General features: G+C 43.8%; 1 protein-coding gene across 1 annotated transcript in view; it reads right to left on the bottom strand.

Annotated features, from left to right (window-relative positions):
- Positions 1-9831, bottom strand: part of MSN (moesin) — a 75606-nt gene extending 65775 nt beyond the window's left edge. The window contains exon 1 of the mRNA XM_080794804.1: positions 9595-9831. Within this exon, the coding sequence (XP_080650930.1) occupies positions 9595-9606 (12 nt within the window). The 5' untranslated portion in view covers positions 9607-9831. The remainder of the gene's footprint in view (positions 1-9594) is intronic.
- Between the last annotated feature and the right edge of the window lie 7760 nt (positions 9832-17591).

Raw genomic sequence — 17591 nt, 5'->3', positions numbered from 1 at the left:
GCCTTACTATCTTCTTAAAGATTGAGCACAAATAGTAAGAATTTCAGGAAAAGCCAATGTTCTCTTTATACAGATATTAAGACTATAGCCCACAGAAATGACTTGCTCAAGGTCACACAGGCAGAGACTAAGAAGCAGATATCCTTTTTAAGTACACTGTTTTTTTCATTGCACCATTTCTATTAAAAAGCATTAAGAAAAAAACCACACAGACAAGCTTTGATGTCAAGCTTTAAATGTCAGAAAGTTCAGCTCTTTTAAGCTAGGGCTAGACAACTCAGAACTGAGGATGGGAGGCAGAGGGACATCGGACCCATTCCACTCAGGAGAGCTGAGTCAGAAGCTTATGCATACAAAGGGCACACAAAGAATTTATTAACTGGAAGGCTTTACCTACTCCAAAGGAATTGTTTAAGATGCTGAGAGGGCCAGGAAGACCCCGCCCTACCCCAACACTCTGAGCCTTTTTAGGTTAAACAAGACTACCCCTAGGCTGTCAGAGATCAAAATAAAAAGCTAGACAGGGGTGACCAGACTGGGTCAAGAGCCTGCAGAGATTTAAAAAAAAAAAAAAAGAATGGAAAGAAATGAAGGCAGAAATCACAGTTATTCCAGAGCTCTCCCATCTTTCTCTCTTCTCTCCCACCTCTCCCCCACCTCCATCAAAGAGCCTCAACCACCCACTCTAAACAAGCCCTATACTAGGGCAAAAAACGAAAAGTTTGCTGGTGGCACTACATAAACTTGAGAAAGGCATTCCCTGTAGCAAAAAAGAACAGGGGACTAGTTGAGGTGGTAAAGGGCATTTGAGGGGGGAGAAAATAACCAAATAAGGCATACTTGACTGGTAAGGAATCATCAGGAAAGGTTCCAAAAGCTGACGTCACAGGGAGGAAGCGTTTAGTCATTGGTTTCCTCTGGCAACTGGCCCAAGGCCAGGAGGCAAACTCCCAACCTTAGGAAAATGCCCAGGCTATGGCAAAGAGAAAGATAACCAAAAGAGGTTTTCCCCAGGCCCACCCTCAGGCTCTGCTGGAGCAGCTTTTCAAGTACCAACAGAGAGGTATAGCGTAACTCTGAAGCAAAATGCCAGATGTTCTCACTAAGCATATTCTAGATCCACCACGGTCCCGGTGCCAAGAGGAATAAGAAACCTAAGGAAGAGGGCTCTGATCTACTCTGGTTACATATTTTTGTTATTATTGACAGTTTCATGTTAGAGAAAAGAAAATTTCAAAGGCAAAGAGGTTAAGTGACTTTTGTTCTCTGCATGGGAATTTCTGAGTTATTAATCTCCTAGGCATATCTGCAAGGATGTTTGGAGAGGAGTTTTGCTCACTTAAAACCCTTGAAGATAGTGGGATGCCTGGGTTGCTCAGTCTGTTAAGTGTCTAACTCTTGATTTCGGCTCAGGTCATGATCTCAGGGTCATGAGATTGAGCTCCCCAGTGAGCTCCAGTCTCAGTGCAGAATCTGCTTGAGATTCTCTCTCTCTTTCTCCCTTGGCCTCTCCCCCTGCTCATGCCTCCCCCTCTCTAAAATAAATAAATAAATAAAACATTTTTAAAAACACGCTCAAAGATTGCAAAGGTTTGTACAACTTAACTGATGACACTCAAATAGATGACACTATTACCTTGACCCCCGTCCTACAACTCCATACCTCAGATTAGTCAACCTCAGTCAAAGATTATAACAGATAAGAACCTCTTGGTGTACTTCATCTAAACTTTCAGGCTGAGATTTCTGGAAAAGGACAGGGGGGTGGGGATATGATAGGGAGTGGTAGGGGGCAGATTAGACCAAGACAGCAAAATCAGGAACCTTATCTAAACACACTACACTGGAGAAAAATAAAGCCTTGATCCTTCCCAAATATTATTTTTAAGATTTATGTATTTATTTTAGGGAGAGAGAGCACGAGCAGGAGGGGCAGAGGGAGAGAGAATCTCAAGCAGACTCTGCACTGAGCAAGGATCCCCACGTGGGGCTTGATCTCATGAACCTGAGATCATAACCTGAGCCAAAACCAAGTCAGAAATTTAACTGACTGTGACACCCAGGCATTCCCTTTCCCAGGTATTTAAGGGAGTCCAGTACTAAAGAGAGGGAAGGAAATGTTGACCAAACCTGATAGGTATGCATTGTTCTCCCTTCTAGGCCCTGACCCCTGTCACCTCCCAAATACACATCTAGGAATGGATTTCTTGGGGTTATACTTTGTTTTGTGAGACCAAATGCCCACATCTCAACTTTTCTGCCTCATTAGGCCCTGACTGATACTCTGCCACACAAAATATCTACATGGGCAACAAAGACAATAATATTTATTTCAGTTAATTCACCCAATTCTAGAAAACCCAAGGTGAAGTCTTCCCCAACAAACTCCTTCAGAACTATTGGCTCTAACTGACCTTATAAAGAGTAACTTGGTCTATGCTTACAGGAACTCTGTCACTGTCCTTGAAACACCTCAATGATTCCTTCATTTCAGACAAACTCACTTTCTTTTTTTTTTAAGATTTTATTTATTTATTTGAGAGAGAGCATAAGCATGAGCTGGGGGGGAGAGAGAGAGAAGCAGACACCCCACTGATCAGGGAGCTCAATTCAGGGCTTGATCCCAGCACCCTGGGATCACGACCTGAGCTGAAGACATATACCTAACTAACTGAGCCACCCAGAAGCCCCCAAAATCACTTTCAAGAGAGCACTGGACTAGGGTTTACATCCATGTGCCAAAACCACATCCTCTCCCACTCAGAACAGCCACTGCTCCCAAGTATACACTTCCTTCAAAGCCCTGTTCATGTCCCATTAAACCCCCTTCTTCTCAAAATCTATAGAGAACGCCATGTAAAATTTATTTTTGTCAAAATGTTTTTAAGTGAGTTAGCCCTAAATCTCCAATTAAATAGGAGATCTATGAAGGCAGCTGTTATATACTGCATTCATTTATTTGTTTCTCTTATAGTAAATAGTACCTAGTAAACACTCAATAAATGGTGAGAATACAACTGCCTGCTTTCTTTCTTACCCATCTGGCACAGGGTTGGGCAGTTCCATAAGTAATCATAACAAACATTTGCATCTAACTTACTAGAAGCTAGGCACAGTTCTAAGCACTTTACAAAAATTGCCTCATTTAAGCCTCAGAACAACCCTATGAAATAGGTACTACTATTATCTTCACTTTACAGTTGAGGAAAATGAGGCACACAAGGTAAGTAAATTGCCCAAGGCGGCACAACTAATTGGTCACAGAGCTGGGATTTGAGTCTAAGCAGTCTGGTTCCAGAAGCTGTGGTTTCCCCACTACTCTATGCCACCTTTCTATGAAGTCCTGAAAAGGCTTTTTTTTTTTTTTTTTTAGCTCTCTACCTGCCTTAGGTTTGGCCTACAACACCTAGAGGTGAGTAGTGAGGGGCTGAGGCCAGGAAACTACAGTCTGAATTCAAATATCTGCAACTACTTCCACCAAAGTGCCATAATGTTCTCCTAATTCATGGAACAGGTCAAGCTGGAGCATCGAGTCAGATACAGAGAGGTCAGAACTCAAAATTTAAGAAGGCAAAGAGAAAGCAATAATGTGGGTGAGGAGTGAGCAGGAAGAGAAAACAGTCATTCTGGGGCCCCAGAAAAACTGAGTCACCCACTGACTGAAACCTGCTACAGCAGAAGCTATTTAGGGGAACTCCACTGAAGCCATCTTGTTAATTTAATCACCACAGAACCAATTCTCTGGAAGTCTGTGTCTCCTTGGTGAATAGAGTCATTCTTCCAAGACAGGCAAGTTAGTGAGAGACCACTAACTTAGTAACTGGGAAATCCAAATTCTGCTTTCCAACTTCATGTGATCCTGGACAAGATGACCAACTCCTCTAGCTATGAATACACAAAAGAAATAACCCCTATCCATAAAGACTTTAGGGAGAATTGAGGCCCAGTCTCAAGCAAGAAAATGTGGCTAGTCTCTTCCCTTCTTCCCTTCAACACATACATCTGTTTTCTACCACTCATTGCAAACAAAGCAAAAAACATTTACCTTCCTGGTAAGTGTTACAAACAGTCCCAAAGGCACTGTCAGAGCCTGAGCCATCTCCATATAACCTCTGAGGTTAGCTCTACACACTCCGAAAGAATTGCTCTTCCCATTACCATAATAACACTATTGTCAAGTCACCCCCAGGAAAGAGGTAGGAAACACTGAGCACCCTGCACCAAGTGCGATTTAGAAGGCAGACCTTAAAAGTTCCTCCCCTAGGGGCACCTCGGTGGCTCAGTCAGGTGGGCATCTGACACTTGATTTCCGCACGGGTAATGTTCTCTCTAAAATAAATGAGTCTTTAAAAAAAAAAAAATTCCTCCCCTACACTGGGGGCCAGCCAACTTGGGTTTTAGTCCCAACCTTATTACCATTTACTCATATCACTTCCCTTTTCTGGCCTTTGCTGTCCCCATCTAAAACACAAAGGTAGAACTAAGTGTTTAAGGCCAGGTCATTTGCTCTGTGGTTCATGCCAGTGTTTCTGTTAGAGCTACTAATGAAACAAACCAACTCCCAAGCTAGAAACTCCATTCTGAAGTCAACACCCAGGAAAAAACAGTACTCCAGGGGCGCCTGGGTGGCTCAGATGGTTGGGCCTCTGCTTTCGGCTCAGGTCCTGGGATTGAGTCCCACAATGGGCTCCCTGCTCAGCGGGGATCCTGCTTCTTCCTCTCCCTCTGCTGCTCCCCCTGCTTGAGCTCTGTCTGTCAAATAAATAAGTAAAATCTTAAAAAAAAAAAAACAGTACTCCAGAGGTGTAGGGGGTAAAAAGAAGGTACATTCTAGCAAGTGCTGATGAACTGTGTATTCCCAGCAAAGCCTAGCACACTGCCTGGTATAGAAGGCACTCAAATTTTGAGGAAAAAAATGTCTGAAGGAAAAAACATAGAAATGAGATGCTTGAAATTATATCATCAAGGCTCTCAAGGATAGCAGTACTGGAAAAGTCCCTAAGTGTCCTTATTACTTTTACAATTCCTTCATGACAAATTGGAGAGACTGAGAGCCTAAAGAAAGGACTTGTCTAAATATTTACTTCATTTGGATCACTTTATTGAGGACAGGGAAGATGTTCTTCTTACATGGAAAGAGAAGAAGAAAAATTCTCAGGTCAGTGTTATTTGCCAATTTCCAAATCAATAGAGTCCTGAGCTACCCTTCAAGTGACTGTTCCTATACCACAAATACAAACCTGAAATTGAAAAGTTTTTCAGCTTTATCAAGCATGAAATTGGAGGGATGAATAGCAAAGCCAGCCAATCATGACAAGACCACCTCTCCTCTTGACCACTAAACTGGCCCAAAGGAGACCACCTTTGTACTCTTTTTTGGGGGGATGCAGAAGAGTGGGGTGTGGTAGCAGAGAGAATACTGTGAGTTGGGAAAGATGTACATAATAAACTCAGTTCTATCTTTGAAAAATCAGAAACACACTGTTTCCAACCTGTAATAATGCCAATTTTCATCAGCTCTAGCCATTAAAGGCCCAACCCTGATTGTGTTGGTAGCCAAATATTCTCCTCTCTGGGGACCATGAGTCTGGAAATTCCAGTGAGGGAGACTCCCAAGAAGATACAGAAGAACCTAGATAGACTGTTGCCAAGCAACACTAGCAGAACAGAGTTCAGAATAAGTGTAGCTGTCATCTATAGAATTGGATTTAGAGTCAGCGAGATAGACCAGATGGATGACCTCTAAATATCACTTCACCATCCAGGAAAGCACTCTCCTAAGAGGAGGAAGAGAAAAAAGTAAAAATAACACCATTAAAACAAAGCTATTGTTATAGGCAGCTAGATAATAATGGAGTTAGCAGAGTAGTGGTTAGTACTGCCTCTGTCATCCACTCACAGAGAAACTCTCCCCTCTATAAAACTAAGTACGGATTAGTTGATACCTTCAAGTGTTCTCCTGCCCCACCAGCATCTCTCTACCCAAAGGGCTATTCAAGGAACAGCCTAAAGGAAATCCCCAAGATGGTTCCTGCTCTATCATCTATGCTTCCACAAAGGACCGAATGAACTGGAGAAATAAAGAGATGGAGAGATGCAGGATCCAGAGCTGACCTCTCTCACATATAACCTCCATTCCTAAAGTCTGTAGGCAGGGTTGGTTCAAGAGTTAAAAGACTGAGATTCTGCCTTCTAGTCACAAAGTACCATTTTAGTGCCACTCGAGTGGCTCAAGCAATGCTAGGAATGGCAGGAGAATAAACAGTCCACACAGTCCCTGTTAAAGTTTAACTGAATGCAGATCCAGAAGCCTTTAAATACTTTAAGGAGGTGGACTCTACATCTGCTCACATGGATGGTCCTATGAACAATCATTTGATAACCTTCCCCCTGACCTGCTGAGCTAGGGTTAAAAATTCAGCAAATTGAAAAGATCTTACCAAGACTGATACTCTAACTAAGACATAAATTCAAGTCCTGGCTTTGCTACTGACATGCTATATTATTCTAGGTCAGGCCCTCCTTATCTGTGGGCCTCAGTTTGCCCCCTCTATACAATTAGAAGTGTTAGACTTGACAGTTGTGAAGAGCCTTTTCAACTCAAACAAACCAAAAACTCAAGAAAACCTTGAAAATTCAAAACAATCTCTTTTTGGGAGATCAAAAACTCCCAAAGACTTTGTGACCTAAAAAAATTTAAAGAGGGCAGAGAAGGGGAAAGTTGTTTTTTGCTTTTAAACAACCATCTTAGCAGAAAGTGTAGATGTCAGTTAATAAGCTTCTTCATTCCGGCAGACTTAGGAAACTGGCAACTAGAAGCAGAATCCAAGAATTGGCAGGGAGAGGGTACAGAGAAGCATGTTTTAACAGATTTAACAGAGGTTGGGTTGACTAAGGGAGACAATTGGCTGTAAAAGTGAAACCAACTCTAGACAGACTGTAGACATAGCTCATATGAATGAACGGATTTGATTTTTCCACTACCCTTCCCTATCTGTCATAATCCAGAAATAGCCTAATGGCCTAACTAGTGAAGGAGGAGCAGCAAATAGGGAATTTTCTTCCTCCATTAAAGTTACTAGCTGGCATGCAGTGAACTAGTATATGCTCCTGGATGCCTCAGCATTGGGATGAGGAATGAGAAAAGTAACAGGAGGTACCTTATGAAACCCCCAACTCTCACTAGAAGACCACCAAATGCCAATGTCACTATGTCTGAATTATCTACCTCCTTTTATCTGAGGACCTTTTATCCTCCTTTTATCTGAGGAAGTCCTAAGAACAGGGGGCAGTTTGCTTTGGGCAGGAGAGAGGACTCAACTTCAAGAACCTAGTCACAGGGCGCCTGGGTGGCTCAGTGGGTTAAGCCTCTGCCTTCAGTTCGGGTCGTGATCTCAGGGTCCTGGGATCGAGCCCTGCATCGGTCTTTCTGCTCAGCGGAGGGCCTGCTTCCCCCTCCCCTTCTGCCTGCCTCTCTGCCTACTTGTGATCTCTCTCTCTCTCTCTCTCTGTCAAATGAATAAAATAAAAAAAAAACTTTAAAAAAACATAAAAAAAAGAACCTAGTCACTGAGGCAGAATAGAGGGTCCTTGAGATAAGCATCAAAGAGTCTGGGCCCCAGTCTTGGTTATGTCACCATGTACTCTTAGGTAGGTTCTTTTCTGTAAGCCCAATATCCTCATTAGTTAAAAGAGAAATAGTGGAGTGGGGAGAGGAAGAAAGTTGCACTAGAGAGTCTCAGAGGTCCTTTTCAGGTCAAGATTTTATGGTCTTAATAGGCATGATATAGTTGAACTGAACAGCATGGAAAATTCTCCAAAGCTTTCAGACTATCAAAATTCAGCCCTCTCCTTCCAATTTGATTCAAGTTTCAGTCAATCTGCATAAAAATACCTTCAGTATTCAGGTACCTTCAGTACCCTAGGCCTGACCTCAAACAGCTCATTCTCCAGCCTCTTTCCAAGCCCAAGAAAAGGATCACCAGGTTATCTTCTTCGCCACTTCTGACTGAAATGGGATGGTTAAGGCGACTTTGAGAAAATTTCCAGGCCCATCAAGTTGCATTTAAAGGTGAGATATTTTAGAATTGAGGATGAAAGATGCCAGTAGTGAAGAGAGATCATGGGGCAAAGTCTGTTCCCAGAGATCCACCCATCTATTTAGGTAAAACCACCCACAGAGAGATAAACTGAAAAAGAGTCTCCTGGAAGGATCTTTATAAACCTCTGTGTTGGCAGAAGCAGTGGGCTTTTTTTTTTTTCCCTTTCTCTTTTCAAAACCATTCTCTGTCACTTTATGTGTATTGGAGGAGGGGGAAAAACTCCATGTCATAAAACCATGAGCAATTTTAAAAAAGAGAGAATGTAGAAGCACATGCTTGTTGAAAACTTGGTGTTTCTAATAGACAGCGTTCTGAAAAGGCAAGAATGACTTGGCAGAAAGGCTGGACTATAGCAACGTGGCAACCAAATTCAGCATACACCCAAAGAACCAGCCCCCCACTTCTCTCTTCCAGGGACCCTCGGACCTTCTCAGGGCTACTAGTCACTATCTCAGCACTACAAGGCTCAGACAGTCGTCTAGGGAGAGGGGTCGGGAAGCACAAGCTTCTTGGCCTTAGGGACGCAAGCCAGGGTGGTCACTAGGCCTTCCTGAACAAGAGAAGGGCCCCAGAAGCCTCTTGGTATGACTTCCACAAAAGCAAGCAGGACTCATTATTCAGGCACACCCCTCCCATGCCCCTCCCTTCTGGGCATCCGGCCTCCCTAGGCCCCACTCCCAGGAGGCTTCTGCTCTTCTCATAACAGCCAGCAGGGTGGAGATCAAATCGTAGAAGCTACCACCATTCTAGAAAGGTGTGGCCCTACAGGGGAGAATCCACACCTCACAGAACAATCTGGATGGGATAGAGGGAGACAGAGAGCCATTAAGCAACGGGAAGGGCAAGAATCTGTCGGTAGAGAGAGGAAGAAACCGGTCTTCCACACTAGGAAGTAAAGCAGACCTCCTCCTCCAAGTGAAGTATTAGTGATCCTGGGTGGAAGCAAACAGCATCTGAGAGTCCCTCCACAACTCTCTCCTCCACCAACTCTCTCTCCTCTAATAGTGGAAAACATATGGAGCCTCCAGGGGAGACTATGAGAAAGGTGAAAGAGGGTGCTGGATCAGCCCACTGCACTTCCTACGCCTTTCCCATGGCCTCTCCTGGACCAAAGCAGCCTTGTCCCCAGAAAGGCGCCAATTCCTGAACTGGCGGAAGTGTTTCCCCTCCCTGCCCCCGCAGGCTATCAGGAGCAAGAGGAGACCTCGGGGTCCCCAAGGAACCTTCCCTACTGCCTCATCCCACAGGCCGCCGGAAACTGTAATCTGAGAAAGAGGCCGGTCCCGCCCTGTCCACTTCTAGCCTGGTACCCACTCACACGAGAGGGCTCACCAGACAAGGGCTCCATTCTCGCTCCTCCCCAACCCAGGCCTCAGCGGAGGGCGCGGCGTTCTGAGTGGGCGGATGGCTGGCCAAGCCCATAGTCATCAGCAGGGGGCTAAGAGAGTCTGCTAGAGCCCCCAGGGCGGCAGCGCACATCCCCTGTACTCACCGTCTTAGGCATGGTGGCTGCAAAAGTGGCAGAGTTGATAAAGTTCGGCTAGGAGCTGTCTGGCAGCGCTGAGCACACAGTACAGACAGCACAGACTCTGGGGGCTGGAGGCTCAGATTGGGTCCCTCTCTAGCACTGAGGCTTCCTGCTAACGGGCCACGACTTCAGAAACCCCACCCAGGAAAGAGCCGCCCCTGTCGCGTCGCCCGTTTCTTTATGTGGCTGGGCTTCCGCGCTGCTCCCCGCCCTCGCGCCCGCCTTCTCGCCGGCCGCTGGCCTCGCCCCGCCCAGCCCAGCCCTGCCACACCAGCCACTTGGGGGTCAGGCTGGGCCTGGGCACTCCTAGGGGGACTCCCACACACACACACACACACGCACACACAGGCCTACTCTTTCTTCAACCCCTTTCACAGCCCCCACCCCTTCAAATCCAGGCGGCCAGGCCCCACCCCCAAGCAAGGCCCGACCCTGGGCGGCACCCTGGCAGAGGCTTACAGCCCCTGACTGCAAGTTTCCAGAAATGAGGAGCTCACTACCTATCGAAACTGTCTGTTCCCTCTCAAGACACCGCTGACTCTCAGAAAGTCCTTGTGTGTAGCTGAACTCCTTTGCTCTGTGACTTCCCCTAGGGATCTCAGCTCTGCTCCCTGTGGCCACACAAATCCCCGATTCTCCCTAATAATCCCTTAGAACTCTGAAGATCCCATGTCACCCTGAAACTCCTCTTCTCTTGGCTACACTGCCTCAGCTCCTCCAACACTTCATTCGTTCTCTTCTGTAGCTCTGTATATCCCTTTTCCCATCATATTCCCACCCCATTCTTACTCAATCCTCATTTTCAACAGAATTTGGCTTATTTTCTGTATCTTTTCTCTATTCGTTTTCCTTCCTTCAAATCCCAGTCTTCATCTTCTTCAAATCAATGCCTTGATGCTTTATTCCCTCCCCCAACACATTCATGATTTATGTGTTTACTTTCTGATAAGGCTGTAATCTCCCAGGCGGGATGCACCCTCAGTCCACACCTTGGAGACGTGTGTGCCAGCAATCACTCTACTTCTTTCAAGGTCACAGAATCCCAAGACAATAGAATTCAAGACTGTAGCAGTTATCTGGATAAGTTTGAGTTTTACTTTGAAAGTGACTGATCATAGTTCTTTTTCCTCCTATCCATAGGCAACAGTGTGCAGGTATGGTCTGAGTATCCTTTACAATGTAGAGCACCACATACCCCAAGGATGATGAGCCAACTTGGTGAAGTGGAATGGATACTTGAGAAGAGTGGTCAGAACACCTGGCTTCTAGGTGAGGCTTTGCCATTAACTCACTTGTGACCACTTTGTGGTCTTGGGAAGTCCCTCCCCCTCTCTGGACTTGAGTTTCCCCTTTCGTAAGAAGAAAAGAATGGATTCTTGGGCTTCCAAGGTCCTTTCCCACTCTGACATTATAAAAGGATGAGAAGGGAAGTAGAATCCCTACAACAATAGATTGTCTAGTAGGGTTGCATAAGGACTGACCTTGCATTTGCCCTCAAGAATCAGCAGTCCTATTTCCTGCTCCTCTGCTTTCCCAACTCAACAATGTGCACGAATCAGTGTGCCTCAGTTTCCCTCAGTGCTCCCAAGATTCATTGATGTGTGCTAGGGTAAGCAAAGTTCCCTGCTCAACTCACTATCAGGGAAAGGCAAATCAAAACTACAAGAAGATATCACCTCACACCTGTCAGAATGGCTAAAATCAACAACATAAGAAAAAACAAATGCTGGAAAGGATATGGAGAAAAAGGAAATTTCTTGTACTGTTGGTAAGAATGCAAAGGTGCAGCCACTCTTGAAAACATATGCAAGTTCCTTAAAAAGTTCAAAATAGAACTACCCTATCATCCAGTAATTGTACTTCTGTGTATTTTTACCCAAAAAATACAAGAACACTAATTCTAAGGGATAATGCACCCCTATGTTAATAGCAACATTATTTACAGTAGCTATATTATGGAAGCAGACCAAGTATCCATCGACATATAAATGGTTAAAGAAGATGTGGTATATATACACAGTGGAATATTATTCAGCCATAAAAAGGAATGAAATCTCACCATTTGCAATGACATGGATAGAGCTAAAGAGTGTAATGCTAAGTGAAATGAATCAGTCAGAGAAAGATAAATATCATATGATTTCACTCATATGTGGAATTTAAGAAACAAACATAAAAAAGAAGCAAAGTAAAAAGAAATAGAGAGAAAGAGATAAATCAAGAAACAGACTCTTCGAAAGCAAATTAATGGTTACCAGAGGGGAGATAGGGTGGCGAGGATGGGTGAAATAGGTGATGGGGATTAAGGAGTACACTTGTTTGTGATGAGCACTGGGTGATGTATGGAATTGTTGAATCACTATATTGTACATCTGAAAGTAATATAGCACTGTATTTTAACTATACAGGAACTTAAAATAAATTCAAAAAATGAAAATTAGATACTTTAGATGTATTAAGAATTGAAAAAAAAAGTTCCCTGCCCAAACTATTTTCTTAAGTTGAGCAGTTGACCCTCTAAGGAAGAGCAGCACTCCCCAGAAAGCCTCAACAGCAGGGATAGCAAGAGCAGCCAGTCACTTTCCTTGACATTACCATGGCCTCAGGAATCACTGATTCCCTCGTTTATTAAAGCCCACAAGGGCCTCAGACTAGGCTAAGTGCTTAAAGGGGGAAGGGAAGTTGTTTGAAGACTCCGACTGTCATTGTCCATTCTGGAAAGTGGAAACCTCTGTGTGTCATTCCCCATGTCCCATGTCAACACCTTCTATAACACACAAGAGAGAGCTGGTTAGGGAGTGTCAAGCAGCTTAACACACTATTAAAAGGAAAAGGGGCACAGGGGTCCAAATAGGGGAAGGGAGATCAGAGGGTGGGCAAGCTAAGTAATTTGATGGAAAGAGGGGCCAAGAGAGAAGGATAGGTTTTGCCCTTTGGGCAGGAGAAGGTTGGGAAATAGGAGGAAAGCACAGACTGTCAGAAACTATTTTGTCCAGCCTCCATTCAGGTTGAGGGAACTGAGGATCAGAAAGAGGAAAGAACTTACCCAAGATCAGGCAATAAGTGTAAAGAATGGATTCAGGGATAGTAGAGAAGACAAAGAAGTAAGTTAAGCTGTTGTGATAATACAAGCAAGAAATTTTGAAAGCTAGAACAAGGGAGGTAGACCCCCTTCAACTTCACCAGACAGAAGCTGGTTATGGTGATTCTGGTGAAGCAGCTGGATATTGCTTGAAGGTTACAGTTAAAACCCTCTAGCTAGGAGGGACCCATCTCAGGTATTCTCCCCATCTCAAGAGCAAAGTGGAAGTGGCTGAGGGTCTCTTTTTTTTTTTCAAGATGGCCAGAGAAACACACCTTTGTTTCTTACTTCTTTGTAAGACCCTTTATACCTATATGACCAGAATGTCTTATCTCCCCCCCCCACCCCACTTCCTACCATGATCCCTTGTGAAATGAGAGTTAGCTCCATCTTCCTGTGGCCAGAGTAATCCTCACACTTAGGTTTAGATATGATGACATTTATGCCACTGCTTATAGAGAGAAGACACGTGAATAAGGGTTAACATATATTGGCTGCCCTGGGTGAGGGAAGTAAAAGGTGTAAAGACAGATTTTCAAAAGATCTAAATCCAGAAGGTTCAAGGAGGAATAGGCAAGTATTTTTCAAGCAGTAAATGTAGGTGAGGGCCAGTTATGAGCAGAGAGTGGTACAGAAAAATTCTAGACCTGGAGCCCATGGAAGCTGGGGGCATCTGAATTGGCAATAAGAGATGCAAAAGATCTGGGCTTTAGAGCCAGACATGGGGTCCAGGTGGAAAGGTTCAGGATTCCTGGGGGACTAGGGCTATTCTGGAGCAGCAGCAGATCTGGATATCAAAGTCAAAGAAATTGAAAGCAGGAACTGCATGATGCAGACGTATGTGAAAGACTATGCCAAACTCAAGAGAGAAATGAGATCAGACTTGTAATCACCTCCCACCCCTAGGATCTAAACTCACTGCAATAAAGAAGCTTCTACATTCTAAATGGTATTTCTCCTTCAGAGGACACAATAGTACAGGAGAGACAATACCAGAGAGGAACTGGATAGGGAACAGTACTGAATCACAGAGATACTTCAGATAAAGAAGCACCTCACCTTCCCATTTATTGGATGGTAACAGTTGAAAGATCCCATCACTTAGAACTTTCTGAGGGCTGCTTTTCATTTTGATCACTGTTGAAAAGTCCTTCTTTACATCTAAATAAAATCTTTTCCTCTTCACTCAGCACAATTGCTCTTGGCTGATGCTTAGGGAAGGAATTAACTAAGTCTCTTTTCTTCCCTACCCCCTTTTCCTTTCTCTTTCTCTCTCTCTCTCTCTCTTTCTTTCTTTCTTCTTTTTCTTTCTTTCTCCTCCTCCTTCTTCTCCTTCCTTCCTTCCTTCCCTCCCTCTCTCCCTTCCTCCCCTCTTTTCTTTTCCTTTCCTTTCTCTCTCTCTCTCTCTCTTTCTTTCTTGTAGGATCCACACCCAGCATGGGGCCCAACACACGGCATGAACTCACCACCCTGAGAACAAGAGCTAAGCTAAGATAAAAAATTTGACGCTTAACCAACTGAGCCACCCAGTTATGACTAGTTCCCCTGTTCATAAAAGAGAAATTTGGCAGAGATGAGAGCAAACTTTAGCTTGAGGTCACACACTCTAAGGCCTTTCTCTCTCTTCCTTCCTCTGGGTCAGTAGTCCAGGCACTAAACTATCTGTACCCTTTACACAAGAGAATAAACACAAGAATATACTGCTATCTCCCCCAAAGAAAGTAGGTCCTCCTGGTGCAATATGGTTGCGAGTACAGTATACTTGAGCAGTAGAAAAATATTGCTTTTAGGCACCCTCAGTCTTCTACCCACTTCTTGGAAACAAAAGCTAGGGTTTGGGTGAAAGGGGAGAAGATAACTTTAATAAGGCACTTTTTGTGTATTGAGCACTGAGAAGGACTTTTCAATATCTAGCAAAAAAAAAAAAACCAAAAAAAAAAACAAAAAAAAAACCTTTAGAGGTAGAAATGAGGAGTTTGAAGCTTTGAGGAGTGAAGTGACTTATCCAAAAGTTACAGTTTTTTGATGGTGGGACAAGGATTTGGGCCCAAGTTATGTGAGTCCAAAGTCTACATTCTTCCACAACCTGAACTATGACCAGACAAACCCAAGGAGAGAGATGCATTTTAAGATTCATATCATCCCTATACCTCAATGGTCACACTAGATAGCTTGAGATAGCAGGTGGGTAATAATAAACAGTGGTGATAACAGAATCTTGGTAATATCAACTGTCTGGGAATATTTATGATTAATAACGGACCACAGTGAGAAGGAAAAGCTTCTCTCTGGCTTTTCCTCCAAAAAGCCTGGAAATTTTTCAAGAGCTTCCCTGGGGCAGCCAATATCAATTCAGTTTGAGTCAGTGTCCTCTTGGAATATGAAATTAACCCTGCATAAAGGGTCTTCCCATAGAGTCATTAGCCCCCAGCCCCATCCCCAGTGACCAAAGACCATATGGGACCGGAGAGCCTGCTGAGCATAATGGCAACCTCCATGAATAACTCACAGTTCAGTTCACAACTCAGTACACCTGGAAGGAAACTATTTGTCCACTCCAACCGCACCTCCAGCAGTGACCAGATCTCTGGTCTTATAAGAGCCTCTGCAAGGGGTGTTGACCCTCTTCCTTCTTAGGAACTCTCCTTCCTATTGGCTCTGTGTAACTGGTTTTGCTAGTAGCACCATCCTTTGCATGCACACTGTCATCATCTTTAACTCCCCTCTGACTGACCCTTACCATGGGTCACCAAGCCCTGCTCTCTGTCTTTCACAGCTTCTCTACTCCTAATCTCCATGGTCAGTGCCCTAGGTCAACCCTCACCAGCTCCCTGGTCTCCCTGCCTTAAGGTTGTCCCATCTAGGCCATCTTCCACATCCTCCATGTGGCCATCCTCCACACAGGCACCATGGTGATCTTCAGAAATGCAGCCATCACCTGTGCTTAGAGTCGTCAGATGACCCTCTCTTCCTAGCACACACACTTAACCTTTGCACACTTCCTCTCTTCTTCCCACAGCTTCCCAGCACAGCCCTTCACCTGGACCCAGGCTACACCTACCACATGTACACAATATAGTGTGCTCACTCTTGTCTCTGAACAAAGCCCTCCCTTGATCTCTCCTGCCCTCCTTGTACTCTCTGCCTCTCCCCAGCTCCTGTAGTGCCCAAGGTCCACAGTGCTCATCTGGTTTCCCTCTCACATCTCGCTTTGTCTTGTCAACTACTGTTTTGTTTTGTTTGTTTGTTTGTTTCCCTCCATTTCAGGCAGGGCTGTCACATTTTGTGTTCGAGGCAGAAGGAGCCCAACACACTTTCAGGTTCGATTTCACCTGTTAGGAGACAAAACTAATAGAAAAGAGCCTTCTATTCCTGTCTCATTACTCCTGCCCCCACTTACAACTCTCTCTCTCCTCCCTTTTATGTGCTGTGTGTATGTGTGTGTGTGTGTGTGTGTGTGTGTGTGTGTCAGCTCTGCTACCAGTCTATCTTAGGAAAACATTCTACTTCACAAGGGGTAATGTAGAAGAACATTTACTGTGATACTATAATAATTAAAGGAAACAAACTAAATATCCATGACTAGGGGACTAATTATATACAGTATACATTATGGTATATCCATTCAACAGGACACTGTTCAGCCTTTTAAAACCATGAACTACCATGAAAAGAACTGTGAGTGTGAAGTTACAGAACAATATGAACAGTATGAATTAAAATATCCATGTGCTTATATACATGTAAGTTCCCAGAAAAGGAGAAATATGCACAGCAAATCATAGCAGTTGTTATGTCAAGAAAGGGAACTGGGATTAGAAAGGAGAGTAAAGAGAGAATTTTTACTTCCTAATGTATATATTTCTATAGTATTTAAATTTTTTAGTGAGCCTAAATTATTTTTGTAATTATATAAAACAGTAAAAAAAAAAAAGAAACATGAATACATGAATAGGAGGAGGAATAAGAGGAAGAGAAGGGGGAAGAAGAGAACAAAGGAGAATAAAAAGAATCTAGGAGAAAATGTAGGTAGGCTGGGCAATAGAGTTAGAACCCAAAAGTTTGTGACAGGCCCAAATAATGGTAAAACTAAAAGGTAGAACAAATGTAATATTTGTGCTGGAGTCCAAAAAGTCAACATCATGGGGAAGATGTGGCTTAGATACAGCATGGGTTAAAAAAAACCTCTGAATTGATGTATGGAATTGTTGAATCACTATACTATATACCTGAAACTAATATAACACTGTAAGTAAAAGAAAACGAAAAAAAAAAATGAAATGAAATAAAATGATTGAAAAGAAAGACCTCTGAAGTTTTACTTGATAATAAACTTCATAAATGTTAACGGTGAGCTGTGGTTTCCAGTAGAGTTAATTTGGGCCTAGTAGACTAAGGTCCAGGAGGAAGACAGTTCTGTCCTCTTCTTCCCTAGTCAGACCCCATTTGAAGAACTGTATGTTATTGTGGTTCCCCCACTTTAAGGGGAGACACACACACTGAGATATATCCATAGGAGAGTGAGCTAGTTGCAGAGGGCCTGGGACCCAGGATGCATGAGAAATAGTTGGAGCACCTGAGATGGTTTGACTTTGAAAAGATTTAGGGGGATGTTGTCTATGTGTTTGGACTTCAGAATGGTCACCTTAAGAAAAGGTAACAGATGGGCTCTATACAGCCCCAAAGGACAGAGCTGCGAGAAAGTTTATGAGATGCAAGGAAGAAGGCTCTTATGATACCTGTCTAAAACTGGAGAGTCACTGAATATGTTCTGAAATCATGGGGCACTTGGATGGCTCAGTCAGTTGTATCTGATTCTTGATTTTGGCTCAGGTCATGATCTCAGAGTTACGAGATCAAGACCCACATAGGGTTTTGT

The sequence above is a fragment of the Martes martes genome, assembly GCF_963455335.1.
Source record: "Martes martes genome assembly, chromosome: X".
In the NCBI taxonomy this organism is placed as follows: domain Eukaryota; kingdom Metazoa; phylum Chordata; class Mammalia; order Carnivora; family Mustelidae; genus Martes; species Martes martes.
Note: the sequence above shows the minus strand (reverse complement) of the source record. Positions and strands in the feature narration are given on the sequence as shown.